Genomic DNA, 17,273 nt, shown 5'->3' on the forward strand with positions numbered 1-17,273 from the left:
TGCCATTTTTCAATATATATAATATCTTTATCCTCTCGGTATTCTTTATTGACTTGTCCTATATCAGTACAAAACGTCATAAGACCAAATTCATGGAGGTAAGAATAATTCTTACCTCCATGACCAAATTTAAGTAAATAAAGAACATAGATATACAACATCTGTGGTAGAATCCAACGACGTTAATTTAAACTCGTTTGTAGTATCTGTGTCAAATATTACAGATCTTTGACTTGTTTTTGTTTTGGTGTTGTTACTTGTTGGACACTGGTAGTAGAGTCACAGAGTTCCGATTGCAGTGTGTAGGAAATTATGTATGTGGCACCTAAATTATAGAATAATGCAGCTTTTCCCATTTGATGTAGAACGAGCTTCAAGAAGAATGTTTCAGGTTAATGACAAGAGATTGAAAGAATGCCGTACGCTCTTTCAAAGAAATATTCTCATTGACCAGTGAACCGAATCCTGAACGGACTTAGGAATTGCATATTTAAGTGTTAAAGATGTATTCCGTTTTGTTAAGTATGCACCAGTCCTGAAGTACTGAAAACTGGTAAGCTGTAGTTTCATTACTGCTGTGATATTTTACACAGAAAAGACTCTGACACTGTTATGAATGTTACGGCAGGGCAACTAAAGAGGAGTTCTATGTATGTCTAGAACTATCCTAGCCCGAATTTCTCGAAGTTTAATATCATGAGTATTACGCGACACGTATGTAGATCATAGCATCTATCTGCCTTCTATCTTTACGCTAATGTCCAGAAATTTATGCTGGGTCCCTCTAACTCCTTGCTGATTTTTAATTAGTATGGCACTGGTTCGTATTTTTACAGATTTGTGCAGTTGTGTATCGGAATCACAAATTTGTGGAAAATATGAACCAGAGGCACACTAATATCAGCAAGGAGTTAGAGAGACCCTGCAAAAATTTCCTGGACATTAGCGTAAACATAGAATACAGCAATCATAAATTGAAAATTACCGAAGAGACTCCTTTGTTGATACATTTATCGCAGTTTCCTTCCAGCTTTCTACATCCTGTAAACAAGCAACATTCCACCATATGATCGACCACCTCCTTTCTATACCCACGTGAAGGATTTGGCCATCAACTGAATACAACAGCCACAGATAATGAATTTGATTCCCAACATCACTGACAAAATTCTAAGTTAAAAGATGAAGAAGCGAACAAGATCCCTATCATCCCTAATAAACAACACAGACAAACTGGAAAAGAAGTTGTGCAGATCACCTTTTATAGGGAAAATGTCAAACAGGATAAGTAACAGAATGAGATTTTCAGTCTGCAGCAGAGTGTGCACTGATATGAAACTTCCTGGCAGATTAAAACTGTGTGCCGGATCGAGACTCCAACTCGGGACCTTTGCCTGTCGCGGGCAAGTGCTCTACCAACAGAGTTACCCAAGCATGACTCACGCCCCGTCGTAAAAGCTTTACTTCCGCCACTACCTCGTCTCCTACCTTCTGAACTTTACAGAGCTCTCCTGCGAACCATGCAGAACTAGCACTCCTGAAAGAAAGGATATTGCGGAGACATGGCTTAGCCACAGCCTGGGGGATGTTTCCAGAATGAGATTTTCACTCTGCAGTGGAGTGTGCGCTGATATGAAACTTCCTGGCAGATTAAAACTGTGTGCTGGACCGAGACTCCAACTCGGGACCTTTGCCTTTCGCGGGCAAGTGCTCTACCAACAGAGTTACCCAAGCACGACTCACCCCCCGTCCTTAAAGCTTTACTTCCGCCAGTACCTTGTCTCCTACCTTCCAAAATTTACAGAAGCTCTCCTGGAACCTTGCAGTACTAGCACTCCTGAAGGAAAGTATATTGCGGAGACATAGCTTAGCCACAGCTTAGGGGATATTTCCAGAATGAGATTTTCACTCTGCAGCGGAGTGTGCGCTGATATGAAACTTCCTGGCAGATTAAAACTGTGTGCCGGACTGAGACTCGAACTTGAGCGCTTTACAAATGGGGGCAGAACAGTTTTAATCTGCCAGGAAGTTTCATATCAGTGTACACTTCACTGCAGAGTGAAAATCTCATTCTGGAAACATCCCCCAGGCTGTGGCTAAGCCATGTCTCCGCTTATCCTTTCTTTCAGGAGTGCTAGTTCTGCAAGGTTTGCAGGAGAGCTTCTGTAAAGTTGGGAAGGTAGGAGACAAGGTACTGGTGGAAGTAAAGCTTTGAGGACGGGGCGTGAGTTGTGCTTGGGTAGCTCCGTTGGTAGAGCATTTGCCCGTGAAAGGCAAAGGTCCCGAGTTCGAGTCTCGGTCCGGCACACAGTTTTAATCTGCCAGGAAGTTTCATAGGATAAGTAACATTTTGAAGGCAAATGGTTTCTCTGTGCTTTTACGTCTCTCAGACAATAGGTAGCTGATTGTTCAGTGCAAAAGACAAACAACCAGCCATCGAAAAAAGTGGGGTTTGTAAGATTGTATGCTGGGAGTGTCAATTTTGCTACACTGGACAGACTGGGAGTTCAGTCAGCACCAGACTTAAAGAACATAATAGAATCTGGAGATTGGAGATGCCTGATTCAGCCTTTGCAGAACATTCCCTAAACAAAAACCACAAATACATAATAGATGTACAGGTCTTACACATAGAGGAAATGGGGGCAAAACAGCCAGTTGGAAATCCTAGAAATTAAGAAACAGATGTGTATATCCTGACACATGTTAATAAATGAGCAAACGCAATTCAATTATTCACCTCTTTTAGATGATATCACAAATCCCAGATAAAAGTAGAACTTGGGCCGCAGTCCATAAGTAGATAAAAAGTTCTAGGGTGATACATAACTTTATTCCGAGGTATATCTAGTCATGTTAGTGTAACTGCTTAATTATAGTAAGTCAGTATGTAATTTGTCAAAAAATGGTCATTTAAGTAATTTTGCAATAAGCCAATGTTGTGCAGTAACCATAATAAAATTTCTGAAACAACTTCTGTTTCATTTGTTGGAGATGAAAAGGCATCTTTAGGGTATGATCTGTAGAGCATGATGAATGGTTAGAAAGAAGGGGTCAAATTCTTGAAAAATTTCTGCATTTATTCATTAGTTTTTGTCTGCTTCTTGTCAGTAGTAGTACATCTACGCCTACATGGATACTCTTCAAATCACATTTAAGTGCCTAGCAAAGGGTTAATCGAACTACCTTTACAATTATCTGTTATTCCAATCTCGTATAGCGCGCGGAAAGAACGAACACATATATCTTTCCATACGAGCTCTGATTTCCTTTATTTTGTCGTGGTGATCATTTCTCCCTCTGTAGGTCGGTGTCACCAAAATAATTTCACACTAGGAGGAGAAAGTTGGTGATTGGAATTTCGTGAGAAGATACCGTCGCAATGAAAAACGCCTTTGTTTTAATACTGTTCACCCGAAGTTCTGTATCATTTCAGTGGCACCCTCTCCCATATTTCACGATAATACAAAAAGAAGTGCTGCCCTTCTTTGAACTTTTTCGATGTACTCCATCAGTCCTATCTGGTAAGGATCCCACACTACGCAGCAGTATTCTAAAAGAAGACGGACAAGCATAGTGTAATCAGTCTCCTTAGTAGATCTGTTACATTTTCTAAGTGTCCTGCCAATAAAACACAGTCTTTGGTTAGCCTCCCCCCCAACATTTTCTGTGTGTTCCTTCCATTTAAGTTGTTCATAATTGTAATACCTAGGTATTTAGTTGAATTTATGGCTTTTAGATTAGACTGATGTATTTTGTAACTGAAGTTTAAAGAATTCGTTTTAGCACTCATAGCCGGCCGATGTGGCCGTGCTTTTCTAGGCGCTGCAGTCTGGAACTGAGCAACCGCTACGGTCGCAGGTTCGAATCCTGCCTCGGGTATGGATGTGTGTGATGTCCTTAGGCTAGTTAGATTTAATTAGTTCTAAGTTGTAGGTGACTGATGACCTCAGAAGTTAAGTTGCATAGTGCTCAGAGCCATTTTTTAGCACTCATATGTCAACTGCCAATTTTCGCACCATTCAGATATCTTTTCTGAATAGTTTTGCAATTTGTTTTGATCTTCTAATGACTTTATTAGTCGATAAACAACTGTGTCACCTGCAATCAAGCTAAGACGGCTGCTCAGATTGTCTCCCATATCGTTTATATACATAAGAAACAGCAAAGGGCCTATAACACTACATTGGGGAATGCCAGAAATCACTTCTGTTTTACTTGATGACTTTCCATCTATTACTGTGAACTGTAACCTCTCTGACAGGAAATCACAAATCCAATCACATAACTGAGACGATATTCCATAAACACACAATTTCACTACAAGCTGCTTGTGTGGTAAAGTGTCAAAAGCCTTTTGGAAGTCCAGTAGTGTGGTTTTATGGTAAAAGAAAGATTCAGTGAAAGGTATTCAAAGTTTTTGTATGCTATTATAACATGAAGATTTTATGCCTGTAATTTTATTATATGTGACCATAACTAAGAGTTAAGTAATCACTTCAGGTGTCTTTTTCAGAGTTACCACAACTGTAGTTCAGAGAAGCTAGACTTCAGTTAAAATGACACGTAAACAATATGGATACTCCTGGGAAAGTTACAAGACCAGTAGAAAGCAGATTACATGCACATAAAGGTAATACTTCCAGCAAGTGCTGTTCCCAAGCCCACTTCACCTGATATCTGTTGTGATATCTCATAAACATTTTATTTTTATTTCTTATATTTATTTCCCACTGAACTCACTGGCGTGATCTGTTTTGTGTTATAGCCTTCAAGAAGTATCGTCATAGAATGTTATGTATAATGAGAAAATAATTTCCTTGGGCCTGTGCTGTATCTTTTTTCTTGTATTTTCTAGTGAAATGTCCAAAACAACTTAAAAAACTTACTACAGATAAAATTTTAATATGGAAGATAATAGGTCATTACTTACACCACAGAGGAATCGTGAGCTATGAGGAGAAATGGTGTTCGGTGTTAATAGTTCCTCTAGTTGGGAATTATGTTTTACAAAAACAATGAGAACAGTAGGAAAGGGAAATACTGAAATGTTTAATACTGGCAACACATTTGATTCACAATGTTATCAAAATGGTGAGCATAAGCAATTCATGTAAATACAAAATGACAACTGTGACATCACACATATAATAATAATAATAAACACAAAACAGCACTGGTTTCCTTATAGCGAAAATATTTGAAATTATTGGGAAACTGGGACTGCAGATTTTCTAGGCGAATTTCATTGACAAAATCTTCTTGTTACATCACAAATCAAATAAGACATCTGGTACTGGAGGCTTCTGTTGACCCATAGCAAGCACACTTTTGTACATCTGTGGTGTGATAGTGCAGATTGGGATCTGTGATTGCTTGGGATACAAACTTATTAAGCAGAGTAGGGGAAGAGATCACTAGGTAATAACTGTAAAAATAATATCAGGAGCACAGAGGTATGCTAATGTTCATGAAGAAGTGAAATTGGATGGATAATATCTTTCTGCAACACATTTGTGTTTGGCTCTTTCATTTCATTACTAGTTAATAAGATTAATTATGTTCTTCAAGACACTACAAGCCCTACATCTCCAACAACAAGCTATAGATATCCAGCATCAGGCCCAGTCTCAGAAAGCACAAAAGGAAACTTGATTTTAATTTATGTGTTACATTCTCTTCATTGTTTCAGGAGGAAGATCTAGTTGAGAAAACTACAAAATTAGAGAGACAGAAAGGCTAGACAATGCTTACTTTCAGGGTACAGAATTCCAGTAGTGCGAATAGATGCATTGAAAAGTGAAAACATTATTCCTAGCTTTCAGAACTATTAGTTCTTTCCTTGAGAAGTTTCTCTCTCTCTCTCTCTCTCTCTCTCTCTCTCTCTCTCTCTCTGTGTGTGTGTGTGTGTGTGTGTGTGTGTGTGTGTGTGTGTGTGTGTGTGTGTTTTCATTGTATCTCATTCTGTCCTTGTGTCATATCTAAACTGAAACTGGCACAATGCTTACTACTACAGTCTTTTTATCACCTTCCTTCTCTGATGCCTCTTCCATCATCTTTGTTTCCTGTCACCGTCACAACAAGTAGGTTTCTCTCATTTTGGGGTCTGCGTGACCTTCCCTTCCTTTTTAACCTTCCCCAACCTACCCCTCTTTACTCCCTGAAGAAAGAACTTACAGTTCTGAAACCTAGGAATAGTTTTTTTAGTTGTATTTATTGACAGTACAGAAATTGTACCTCTTGAAAGTAAGCCAGTTACTTTAAATGCTTTGGTGTTCCAGTAGTTCACTGCCATTTTTTTATTTATCCGTGGCAGTGTAGGTATAGTTACTGCTGTCTGACAACCTATCAAGTTGTCATCCCATTTTTCTGCGGAGGCATCTTTGCACTTACAGCCCTCTCATGAAACCTCCAAGAATATGGTAAATTTATTGAAAAATCCAAAGGGAGCTCAGTAGCAATACTTAGATTTTGATGCCAAATTAATTATTCATAGTACTTTGCTATCATCTATGCAATCTTTGGGATTACAGAAGTGTCAGATTCCACCTGTCTGCTTTGACCCATGACATCATCAGTATTGTGGAAATGGCTATTCTAAGTGTCTCCATTATGGTGCCTATGATGTAACTATGTACCATGCAACAAACACGAAAATACATGTAAATAAGACAATAACATCTCCCTCCAGAAATACAATCAGACTAACAGGACAACTGTGGGAGACTGGGGGTTTAAAACCTAAGGGTGGGGACAAGCTAAATATAATAGCAAAAAATAAATAATCTAAAAAAAAGTCACGCACCATGATCTCAAAACAAACAAAATGATGAAAAAAATTATAACATTCCACTACGGGAATCCGACACTTCCCTTGACCTATGTAGGTCAACCACATCTGATGCACCTTCAACTAAAACTACAAAAATTGGAATCGATTATTTCCCTTGGCTTATATAGATCAACTGCAACTATTGATGCTAAAAAAACCAACACCTGCAACTATGAAAAATAAAAGCAAAACCACACCACCTCAAAAAACCAAACATCCCTACATAAATTAAAACACATTCAATACACCGTAAATACACAAAACATCACAACTCAAGAAGAATAGACCCCAAAAGAAAAAAAAAATTACTTACCACAAATAAATTCCCGGACTGCAAACTAGGTATTACTTACCACAAATAAATTCCCAGACTGCAAACTAGGTTGGCCACACTAAACCCCCCCCCCCCCCCCCCACACACACACACCCACACACACACACACACACACATACACACCACCACCACACACATAGATGTCAACCTCATGTTCTCGTGATAACTAATGCACTTCACAATGTCAGCGATCATGCGAAGTAACTGGATGAATTTAATAATGGGCAACATGTCCTCTCCCATCTCTGACTGTGACATAGCACTGTTATTTTTCATGGTCGTATCCATACCTAACAACAGAAGCCACCCAATAAATGGGTAACAGTCAGATTGGAATACCACTGCTGTCTATGACATTTCCAGACAATCTTTGGCCTGGAATATCATCAAATGGCACAGAACTGTCTTCATTGATGAGTCCCATTTTGAAATGAGCTCCGGTGGCCAGCAAAGACGTGTCTGGAGATGCTCTGGGCAACAATGGGATACTGACCTGTCCGTCGCCTGGCATGAATCTTGACTACCAGGAGTGAAGGCCCGAGGTGCCATTTCTTTTCATAGTAGGACCCCTTTGGTTGGAGAGTTTCTACCACATGACTTTGTGCTTGCCAAACACTACTTTGACCAATGAAGAATGTTTGGAGAATTGTGGCCAGGACCTTCACCCATCTTGGGATTTTGAGGATCTAACACATCACTCGGACAGAATTTGGCACAATATCACTCAGGAGGATATCCAGCAATTACATCAATCAGTGCCAAGCCAGATAAGTGCTTGCATAAGGGCCAGACATGGACAAATGCCTCATTGACTTGCTCAATTTGCAAAGCTCTTGAATAAATCATCCATTTTTTCTGAAATTGTAATCATTTATTTGATTACACATGTACATCACATTTACAAATTCCTGTCCCATTTGAACAATTCCTTTGTGGAGCATTGTTTTTGTATATTCTTGAACTGAACATCACCGCAAATGGGAGGGGGGGGGGGGTGCTTTGTGTGTGTGTGTGTGTGTGTGTGTGTGTGTGTGTGTGTGTGTGTGTGAAGAATAAAATAAAATGTAGTAGTATTTATGTTGGTGTAATTAGGTGAACTTAACCAATTACTGTAAATATTGTGTTCAGATTTTCTATGAGGTGCATTGTTGTCATTTACTGTGTTTGCCAGCATATAAGACACACCAGGGTAAAATACTGCTCACTTTTTAAGACTATTTTTAGGGATAAAATTTCTCACTTATTACATCTGCTGCAAAACAATTTTAACACATATGTGCACGTACATCAAATATCTAGGCAATATAAGTAGAGAAAAGTAATTACCTTTTAATTTTTCTCCTCAGATCTGCAAAATTCATCCTCAGGGCTGAAGGAAGAAATACTTGAATCCGCCATGTCAGACTTTGAATCCCCATACAATATCCTCTGTACCATCCAATGCATTAGTGATTCCCTACATTATAAACAATTTAATCACTGTTTCAGTTTTTAAATAGTTCCCTGATGCTTTCACCCTCTTCCAAACTAGAGAAATATTAGGTCTCTTCCTCCTACCTGATAGTGTAGTTTCTAAATCTGAAGATTGCACCCATCTGTTCCACTTCATCCTTTGTAAGTCCCTTAAATGCTCTGTAGATACATACATCTAACAGTTGAAGTAAACTGCTCCTTAGGATATGTAATCACTTGCACCCTCAATGCAGTTGTATAGCAATGCTATTTTTCAGCCATAGCCTGCAAATATGACCACAACGTAGGTATAACACAAGTGTATCTCCACATTGAACACAACAATAACTGAAGCTTGAATGAACAATATAAAAACCATCAACAGTGCGACATGTACATCCACTGAACTCTGTACAGCAGGAATGCTCAAAATTCATAAGGAAGCTAACAATGAATTGCTTCAAGCTGAAAAATAGAAATTTTTGAGAAATGGAGCTTGTAGTACCTATGTTAACTTGCTACCAGCATCTAAGATGCATACAGTTTTTGAGACTATTTTTTAAGGAAAAATGTGTCTTATGCACTGGCAAATACAGTATATTGGTACTAATACCGAGATTTTTTTATGTCTGCTTACTTAAATTGAGTTAATTTTTTCCACAGAAAATGATGTCACTTCAAAAACAACCAGTGTTTATGATGCTATTCCAGAAAATGAGATTTCTAGTAGAGAGGCTACACGTGTGGGACAGTTACCAGCTCAAGTACATTGCTCAGACTATCTACAGCAAACTTTGAGTGATCTTATGCAGTTAAATCCTGACGATTTTGTAACACATGATCAGCTGCGACAATTTTCTCATCATGTGCCACAGGTCTGTTCCATATTTAACATAATTTTTCAAATTCCTACATGCAAAGGTTGTCATATAAGTAAACTTACGTTGAAGATTGCCTTGTGTACTAGTCCTAACTTTGGTTTGACCACCAGTGCTTCATTCCTGGTCAAGGTGGCAACTCATTTACACATGAAAGGTATAAGCAGTTTCTCATCAGCACAGGTTCCGTAAGAGCTCATCAGAGTATTCAACAGAAGTACCCAGCAAACAAAATTTTCTGGAACACGATTTCTTATTACAATGACATGGACAGAATACATTGTTTGCTGGGTACCAGGCAGAAATAATGGCGAACAAGCTAATCTGGCAGCCAGAGGCACTGATGTAAACACTCTCAGTGATACAGTGGTATGCTTTTACCTTATGGCATAGGAGAATCATCAAGGCTCAGTAGGATAGTGTCTGGAGATGTAGAGAAATAAGATGTGCTGCATGATGACAGCTTCAGGGTCATGCCAAATGTCACTCTCATTGTTCTAATGGAAAGAGTCATTGCCCTAAAGCACACAGTCACCTTCATCAGGCAGGAGGCCCACCAGTTTTGATATGGCACATTGTAGCTAATTATGTTTTGTGTTCTGGCAAGAGGGCAACAGTTGGCATTGATAACATGTCCATTATGTTTGTTTTGTGGGGAGAAGTTTTTATCATTTTATGCATTGTATAGATTTGTGCCCAAACTAGGGTATTTTAATTTGAGATACAGTGGCTGATCCATTGTAAGTGAGTGATCAACCAATCAAGCCCATCTATTATTTTGGTTTTGAGTGGTTGGTCTTTCAAATTTTACTTTTAATTTTACCAAATACTCATGTTAATATTTATACTTCACTAAGCACTTTTCTTTGTACAGATATCTGTTTTTTCAAATCCTGAATGGCTTTTATTGTTTTATGTGAAATATATTCAAAAGTAAAACAGTGGAAATTCCAATTAAGAATATCAATGTAGGAAAAGACAGATTGCTGCTTACTGTAAAGAAGGCACATTAATTTGCAGACAGATACAATTAAAAGACACTAACATATAGCTTTCGACCACAGCTTTCATCAGCAAAAAAGAAACACACACAATTCATACACAGAAGTAAGCACACCTCATGCACACATGACCACCAACTGCAGCATCTCGGGCTGGAATGGAGCTATCGTGTGGGATGCAAGCAGCAATCTGGAGGGGGCGGGGGAGCGGAAGGGATAGTAGTGTACGGGTGAGGAGAGAAACGAATGCTGTGTGGTGGAGTGTGCAGGGACTAGAATGCCTACAGGCAAAGTGTCAGGAGGTTGTGGGGCAGGGATGTGAGGAAAAAAGAAGAGGAGTGGGGAAAGACAGGCAGGTGTGTTGGCAGAGGGCGGCAAATAAACAGGATGGGAGACAAGAATGAGAATAGTCGTGTGTGTGTGTGTGTGTGTGTGTGTGTGTGTGTGTATGGTGTCTGTTTTTGATGAAGGCCTTGTTGGCCAAAAGCTCACTTTCTGACAGTCTTTTTGCTGTGCCTATCTGCGACTTGGCATCTCTACTATATGGTGAGTAGCAACTATCCTTTTCATAATATCGTTGGTACAAAGGCATAATTTTAGTTCACTCCAGTCTATGACAGTTTTGTAAATTTATAATTCTTGTGCAGTCATATATTTTCTACAACGCCTTATTTATTGTTCCCATCCGAACTGTGCACACAGAGGCATTTAAGAAGTCATTTCTTCCTATGGTCCATCTGCGTGTGGGATGGAATGAATTTTCAATATTTGGGGCACTGGGTAGAAACCTCTGGCATGCAACTGTTCATGGCTTACAGCGTATGGATATAAATGTACACGATGCCCAGGTTAAACATATAACAATATGAAATGTAATTACTTGAGACATAATTGAGATATTGGTTGGTGATTTGTTTGTACAAGTATGGCAGCTTGGATGAGGCCACATTTCACACTTTGGCATGGTAAACACCCACAGTTGCCTTGTATGGGGAACTGACCCCCCCCCCCCCCCCCCCTATACAGTTGTAGAGTGTGAACATGACTCTCCCAAAATAAGTGTATGGTGTGGATTGTTGAAGGACAGGCTTATAGGTCCATTCTTCATCGTGGAGCCAGCAGTTAATGCAAGAACGTACGTAGACATGGTGGAGCTGTTTGCTGTGCCACAACTTCTCTTGTGATGTGATCTTTCAGCATGATGGCACGCCATGCCATTTTGTGAACATTGTGAGGGATTTGTTGGACCAAGAGTTGTCAGATCGCTGGATTGGGAGAGGTAGTCCATCAAGTTGCTTGGTCCCCTAGAAACCCAGACAGTTAGCCAGTTAATTTTTTTTCTGTGGGGATTTGTTAAGAATCAGGTATACCAGATGCCAGTTTGTGATCTACCAAATCTGTGCCATCACTTATGTGCAGGTAACACAAATGTTATGCCAGCAATGTTGCAAAACATGGAGAAAAGTGGAATACAGTGGTAGTGCCAGTAATGGTGTGTGTATTGAGGTGTGTAAAAAAGCATCATAAGTTACCATACTGCAAATAAATACGCCCCCAGGGGCTCAGCATTCATTTGCTGGGTACGGGCTTGGCGACACCGGGGTTCCTGAGCTGGGGACTGGTAAGCGCCGCCCGTCCCCTGTCACCGTAGCCTCTGAGCATACTTCAGCGACCACCGTGCAGCGCGGCGGTGGAACGTTGTGTGTCTCAGGGAATGGGGATCTTGGCTTGACCGCCCGGATTGCGAGGATGGAATAAACCTCTATAAAAAAAACCTCAATCTCAAGGTGTGCTGCGCGCTGATGAGATGCATGGCTGTTGAGGTGGAACAGTCGATAGCGGGCAACCTCTGGGGAACCTGCTGCACCTCAGTTGTATCAGGCTTACCTAGGCACACGGGGCTCTGTCTAGGTGGACTTCTAGTTCCCTAGCTGCTCGTGGGACCGTGATGGATCCTTCGAAATCCTCTTTTCTTCCTCCCAGCGGAAAGGGTGGGCCGCTGGAGGGTTCTAACACCCAGTCTCTTAAGAGGGCCCGTGCAGTCAGTCCCCCTGACTCCGGCGCTTCTTTAACAAGTCCAGTCTTAGGTAACAGAATGCATTCTGGTAATCCGAATGTGTTTCTCATTGTGAAGCGGGAGGAGGGTAGTTTTGAGAAGGTTTCGCCCTTCTGTATACAAAAGGGTCTGGAGGGCATCTGTGGCTCCTTAAAATCAGTGAAACGTTTGCGTAATGGGACCTTGCTCGTGGAAACTTCCACTTCCAAGCAAGCCACTAACCTGCAAGCTGCAAAATGCCTTGGGGAGTATGCCATAGCCACTGAACTGCACAACACCTTGAATTATAGCAAAGGTGTGGTGACATGCCGGGATCTAGTTGATATTCCCAAGGAAGAACTGCAACGTGAGTGGGCTCCAGAAGGTATCGTTTATGTCCAACACATCATGAAGAGGGTTGATGGCACTCTTGTCAAATCCGACTCCTTTATTCTAACCTTCAGTAGCACAAAACTTCCTGAACATGTTAAAGCTGGCTTCCTTTGTTTTAGTGTGAGGCCTTATTTCCCGGCCCCGATGCGCTGTTTCAAATGCCAGCGTTTTGGGCATACCACCCTCAGCTGTAAAGGCGAAGCGACTTGTGGAAACTGTGGTCAGGCTGCTCATGAAGGAGTTGGTTGCTCGTCTCCGGCTAAATGTATTAATTGCTCTGGGAACCACCCTGTTTGGAGTCGGGACTGCCGCATATTTTTAGAGGAATGCAAGGTCCAGGAAATAAAAACGACCAAGCGTATCCCCTATGGTGAGGCCAAGAAGATTTATAAGTCGATGCAACCTCCCACATTTGCTACATCTTTTGCATCCCTGGTACAGAAGCCTACTCCACAAGTCGATGCCTCGACGCAGACTGAGGTGGTGAGTGTTGGCACTAACACCTGCAGCTGTCAGTGCACTTGCACCGCAGCCGGTGTTTCAGAGCCAGTAGCCCCTACTCGAACGGCAGACAAAGGTACAGTGGCGAACTTGGTCCAGCCCCTTGCGCCTCCAACAGCTGAGGTTGTCCCCAGGCCCAGTGCGCCAATTACCACTCCCACATCAGCTCCCCCAAAGTCCACCAAACCACAGAAAGCTACTGTACAGCAGCAACAGCGGGTCAAATCCCGTGGTAAACCATCTGACCATGCGGATGTTGTTTTACGCGAGGCTTCATCTGACTCTTCCCCAGAGCTGATGGAATACGATGCATGTGTGGGGCACTCATCTCGTCCCACGCCTGCCCCTCCACCTGCAGCGGTCTCCCCGCCCCGTCGGAGAGACAGGATGAAGGTGCTACCCCCAACATAGATGGCTCCCATACTCCAGTGGAACTTGCAAGGGTTCAGGACGCATGTGGAGGAACTTCGTCTACTTTCTCAGGGTAGACCACTGTGTCTCTGTCTCCAGGAGACGTATTTCCATCCATCGTACTCCCCTGAGATACGAGGCTATACACTCCACAAAATGGACGACCTGCATGGAGAGAGAGCTAGAGGAGGCGTCGGTATTTTCGTCAGGACAGACTACCTCTCCTCGCCTCTCTCACTTACGACGACTCTACAGGCTGTCGCTGTGTCCGTGCACGTGCGTCATCCATTGACTGTATGTTCACTTTACTTGCCCCCACATGATGCTCTTGATGAAGCGGCCCTCACCGACCTTCTTACACAGCTCCCCCAGCCATTCATTATTTGTGGTGATTTTAATGCCCACAATGTGCTTTGGGGCTCTGCAATTACCTGCCCCAGGGGTAGAGCAATTGAGAGGCTTCTCCTGTCATCCTGTGCCTACTTGCTCAATGGAGGACAGAGTACTCATTTCTGCGCGGCGACTGCGTCGTTCTCTGCCATTGATCTCTCGCTTTGCTCTCCAGCTCTTGCCGCCAGTGCTCACTGGGAAGTGGTCGCTGACTTGCACGGCAGTGATCATTTCCCAATCTGGATTCACCTGCCAGATGGCGTGCGCCCCGAAAGGAGACCACCACGATGGGTGCTCAGTGGAGCTGACTGGACACTTTATAGCCAGTTGGCCCAATTCGAACACTGTGCGAATGTTGAGATGTGGGTGGATCATATTACCAACACGGTCCACCACGCTGCTGCAGCATCCATTCCACAGTCCACAGGCCACCGGAAACGGCCACCTGTGCCTTGGTGGAGTGCCGCCTGCCGCTCTGCAATCAGGACCAGGCGTGCGGCTCTGCGTCGTTTCAAGTGTCGGCCGACTGCTGAGAATCTTGCAGCCTTTCGGGTGGCGAGGGCAAGATGTCGCCGCATTATTCGTGAGAGCAAGAAGAGGTCGTGGCAAACGTTCCTGAACACCATTAATCGTTCCACCAAAAGTTCCATTGTGTGGGAGACCATCCGGCGAATTTCTGGCAGAGGAGGGAGGTGCCCCATTGCTGCTGTAATGACTAACGGCACTCTCCACACGGATCCGTGAGACATTGCCCAGACTTTGGCAGCGTATTTTGCCACAGTTACTGCAACAACCAGTCAGGATCCAGGTTTCCAGCGCCATAGAGCGGTTGCTGAGAGATGTAGTCTGAGCTTCCAGTCCACCTCTCATGAAGTGTACAACTGCCCATTATCTATGTGGGAGCTGGATTCTGCTTTGTCTGGAGCTCGTGACACATCCCCTGGTCACGACAGGATCCATTACAGTATGCTATGGCACCTCACAATGCGCAACAGGGAACTCCTCCTCGCACTTTTTAATGAGATTTGGGCGTCGGGTCACTTTCCTGACGCGTGGCGTGAGGCAGTTTTAATCCCTTTTTTAAAACCTGGGAAAGACCGCACGAGCCCAAGTAGCTACCATAGTATTGCCCTCACTAGTTGCGTAGGGAAGACCTTGGAGCGGATGGTCAACCGCCGCCTTGTCTGGATGTTAGAATTCCGGCAACTCCTTAGTCGCTTTCAGTGTGGGTTCAGGAGGTTTCGCTCCACCTTCGACAACCTTGCCCTCCTGGAGGCGGCTATACAACAAGCTTTCCTCCGCCGTCATCACCTTCTAGGTGTATTTTTCGACATCGAGAAGGCCTACGATACCACTTACCCTGGCGCAGCTTCACGAATGGGGTTTTCGTGCTTGTCTCCCTCTTTTTATTCAGTCTTTCCTCTCGCCACGATATTTTAGATACCGAAGTGGTGACGTCCTGTCTGATCGTTTTGAGCAGGAAAATGGTGTCCCTCAGGGTAGCGTTTTAAGTGTGACTCTGTTTGCCATCGCTATTAATAGCATTACGTCCCTAGTGAAAAGTCCTGTCCAGTGTTCTTTGTTTGTGGATGATTTCTCTTTGTTCTGCTCTTCTTTGAGCCTTGCAACGACAACTCGTCAGTTGCAACTTACGATTAGGCGTTTGGATGACTGGGCGCAGAAGAGTGGATTTAAGTTTTCCACCGAGAAGTCTGTATGTGTTCTTTTTAACTGTTCTCGTTCGATTTTAACCTTTCCTGAGTTGCGCTTGAGGGACACTATTCTTACTTGTAAAGACACGGTGAGATTTCTGGGTCTCATTTTTGACTCGAGGCTCACGTGGTTACCTCATCTTAAAGACCTGAAACGGCGGTCGCTTCAGGCTTTAAGTATTTTAAAATGTCTTAGCCACAGTACATGGGGAGCTGACAGGACTTGTCTGCTCCAGTTTTACAGGGCGTTTGTGCGATCTCGGCTCGATTATGGGTGCACGGTGTATGGGTCTGCGAGGCCTTTGTACTTAAAGATTTTGGACGTTGTCCACCATGAAGAGCTTCGGTTGGCCACTGGGGCATTCCGAACTAGCCCCATACCAAGCCTCTGTGCAGAGGCAGGTGAACCGCCACTTCATATGCAGCGACGCCTACTTACGGTACGCCAGGCGTATAAAACTTTGACCACACCCTACACACCTGCATACCATACCGTTGCTCAGCCTCCTCTGGCACGGTTATTTCATAACCGGCAACGTGCGACGCAGCCCTATGGGATTCGCGCACAGGATTGCCTCGCTGCGATGTCTGTGGCTGGTCTTCGTGTTTTACGTCGCAGTTGGGGCAGATCTCCACCATGGCTCCTCCGGCGACCCAAACTTATTTTAGATTTGACTCATTTTAAGAAGGATGGCACGCCAGATTTTACATTCCAGTCACTGTTTTTTAACATTTTAGATGCGCATCACTGTTTCACTGTCGTTTACACGGATGGCTCCAAACAGGAGAATTTCCTTGGCTGTTCTGTGGTGTTCCCTGATCATGTTACCCGGATTCGCCTCCCTGCTGAATATACCGTTTTCGCAGCGGAGCTCCACGCGATCCTGAAGGCACTGGAGCAGATGCATCGTGTTCGGGGCGATCGATTTCTTCTCTGCTCCGATTCTCTTAGTGCCTTACAATCACTGCAGAACCTATACCCGACTGAGGAGATGGTCCAGCTGATACATGACCAACTGTACTTGCTCCAACAGCGGGGTAAAGAGGTATCCTTCTGCTGGGTGCCTGGTCATGTCGGCATATGGGGCAATGAACAGGCTGATCGGGCTGCCAAGGAGGCCTGCAGAGAGCAGGATGTGGTCCAGTGTCTTATCCCCTTGCAGTCAGTCATCGCTGCACTCCACAGGAAGTGCATGGAGTTGTGGGAGGACGAATGGCTGGCGGTGACGGCCAATAAACTGCGGTCGGTAAAGTCAACCACTCGGCCGTGGCGTTCCTCCTGCCGGTGGCTCAGGCGGGAAGAGGTGGCCCTCACATGTCTGAGGATTGGGCAC

General features: G+C 43.3%; 1 protein-coding gene across 2 annotated transcripts in view; it reads left to right on the plus strand.

Annotated features, from left to right (window-relative positions):
• Window positions 1-301: 301 nt before the first annotated feature.
• The window catches only part of LOC124615766, an 80,986-nt gene continuing 64,014 nt past the window's right edge, over window positions 302-17,273 (plus strand). For both annotated transcript variants that reach the window (XM_047143862.1, XM_047143863.1), the window contains exons 1-3: window positions 302-553; window positions 4,517-4,633; window positions 9,282-9,493. In XM_047143862.1, coding sequence (XP_046999818.1) covers window positions 4,576-4,633; window positions 9,282-9,493 — 270 coding nt within the window. In that variant the 5' untranslated portion in view covers window positions 302-553; window positions 4,517-4,575. The remainder of the gene's footprint in view (window positions 554-4,516; window positions 4,634-9,281; window positions 9,494-17,273) is intronic.

This window comes from Schistocerca americana, chromosome 5 (genome assembly GCF_021461395.2).
Source record: "Schistocerca americana isolate TAMUIC-IGC-003095 chromosome 5, iqSchAmer2.1, whole genome shotgun sequence".
Classification (NCBI taxonomy): Eukaryota; Metazoa; Arthropoda; class Insecta; order Orthoptera; family Acrididae; genus Schistocerca; species Schistocerca americana.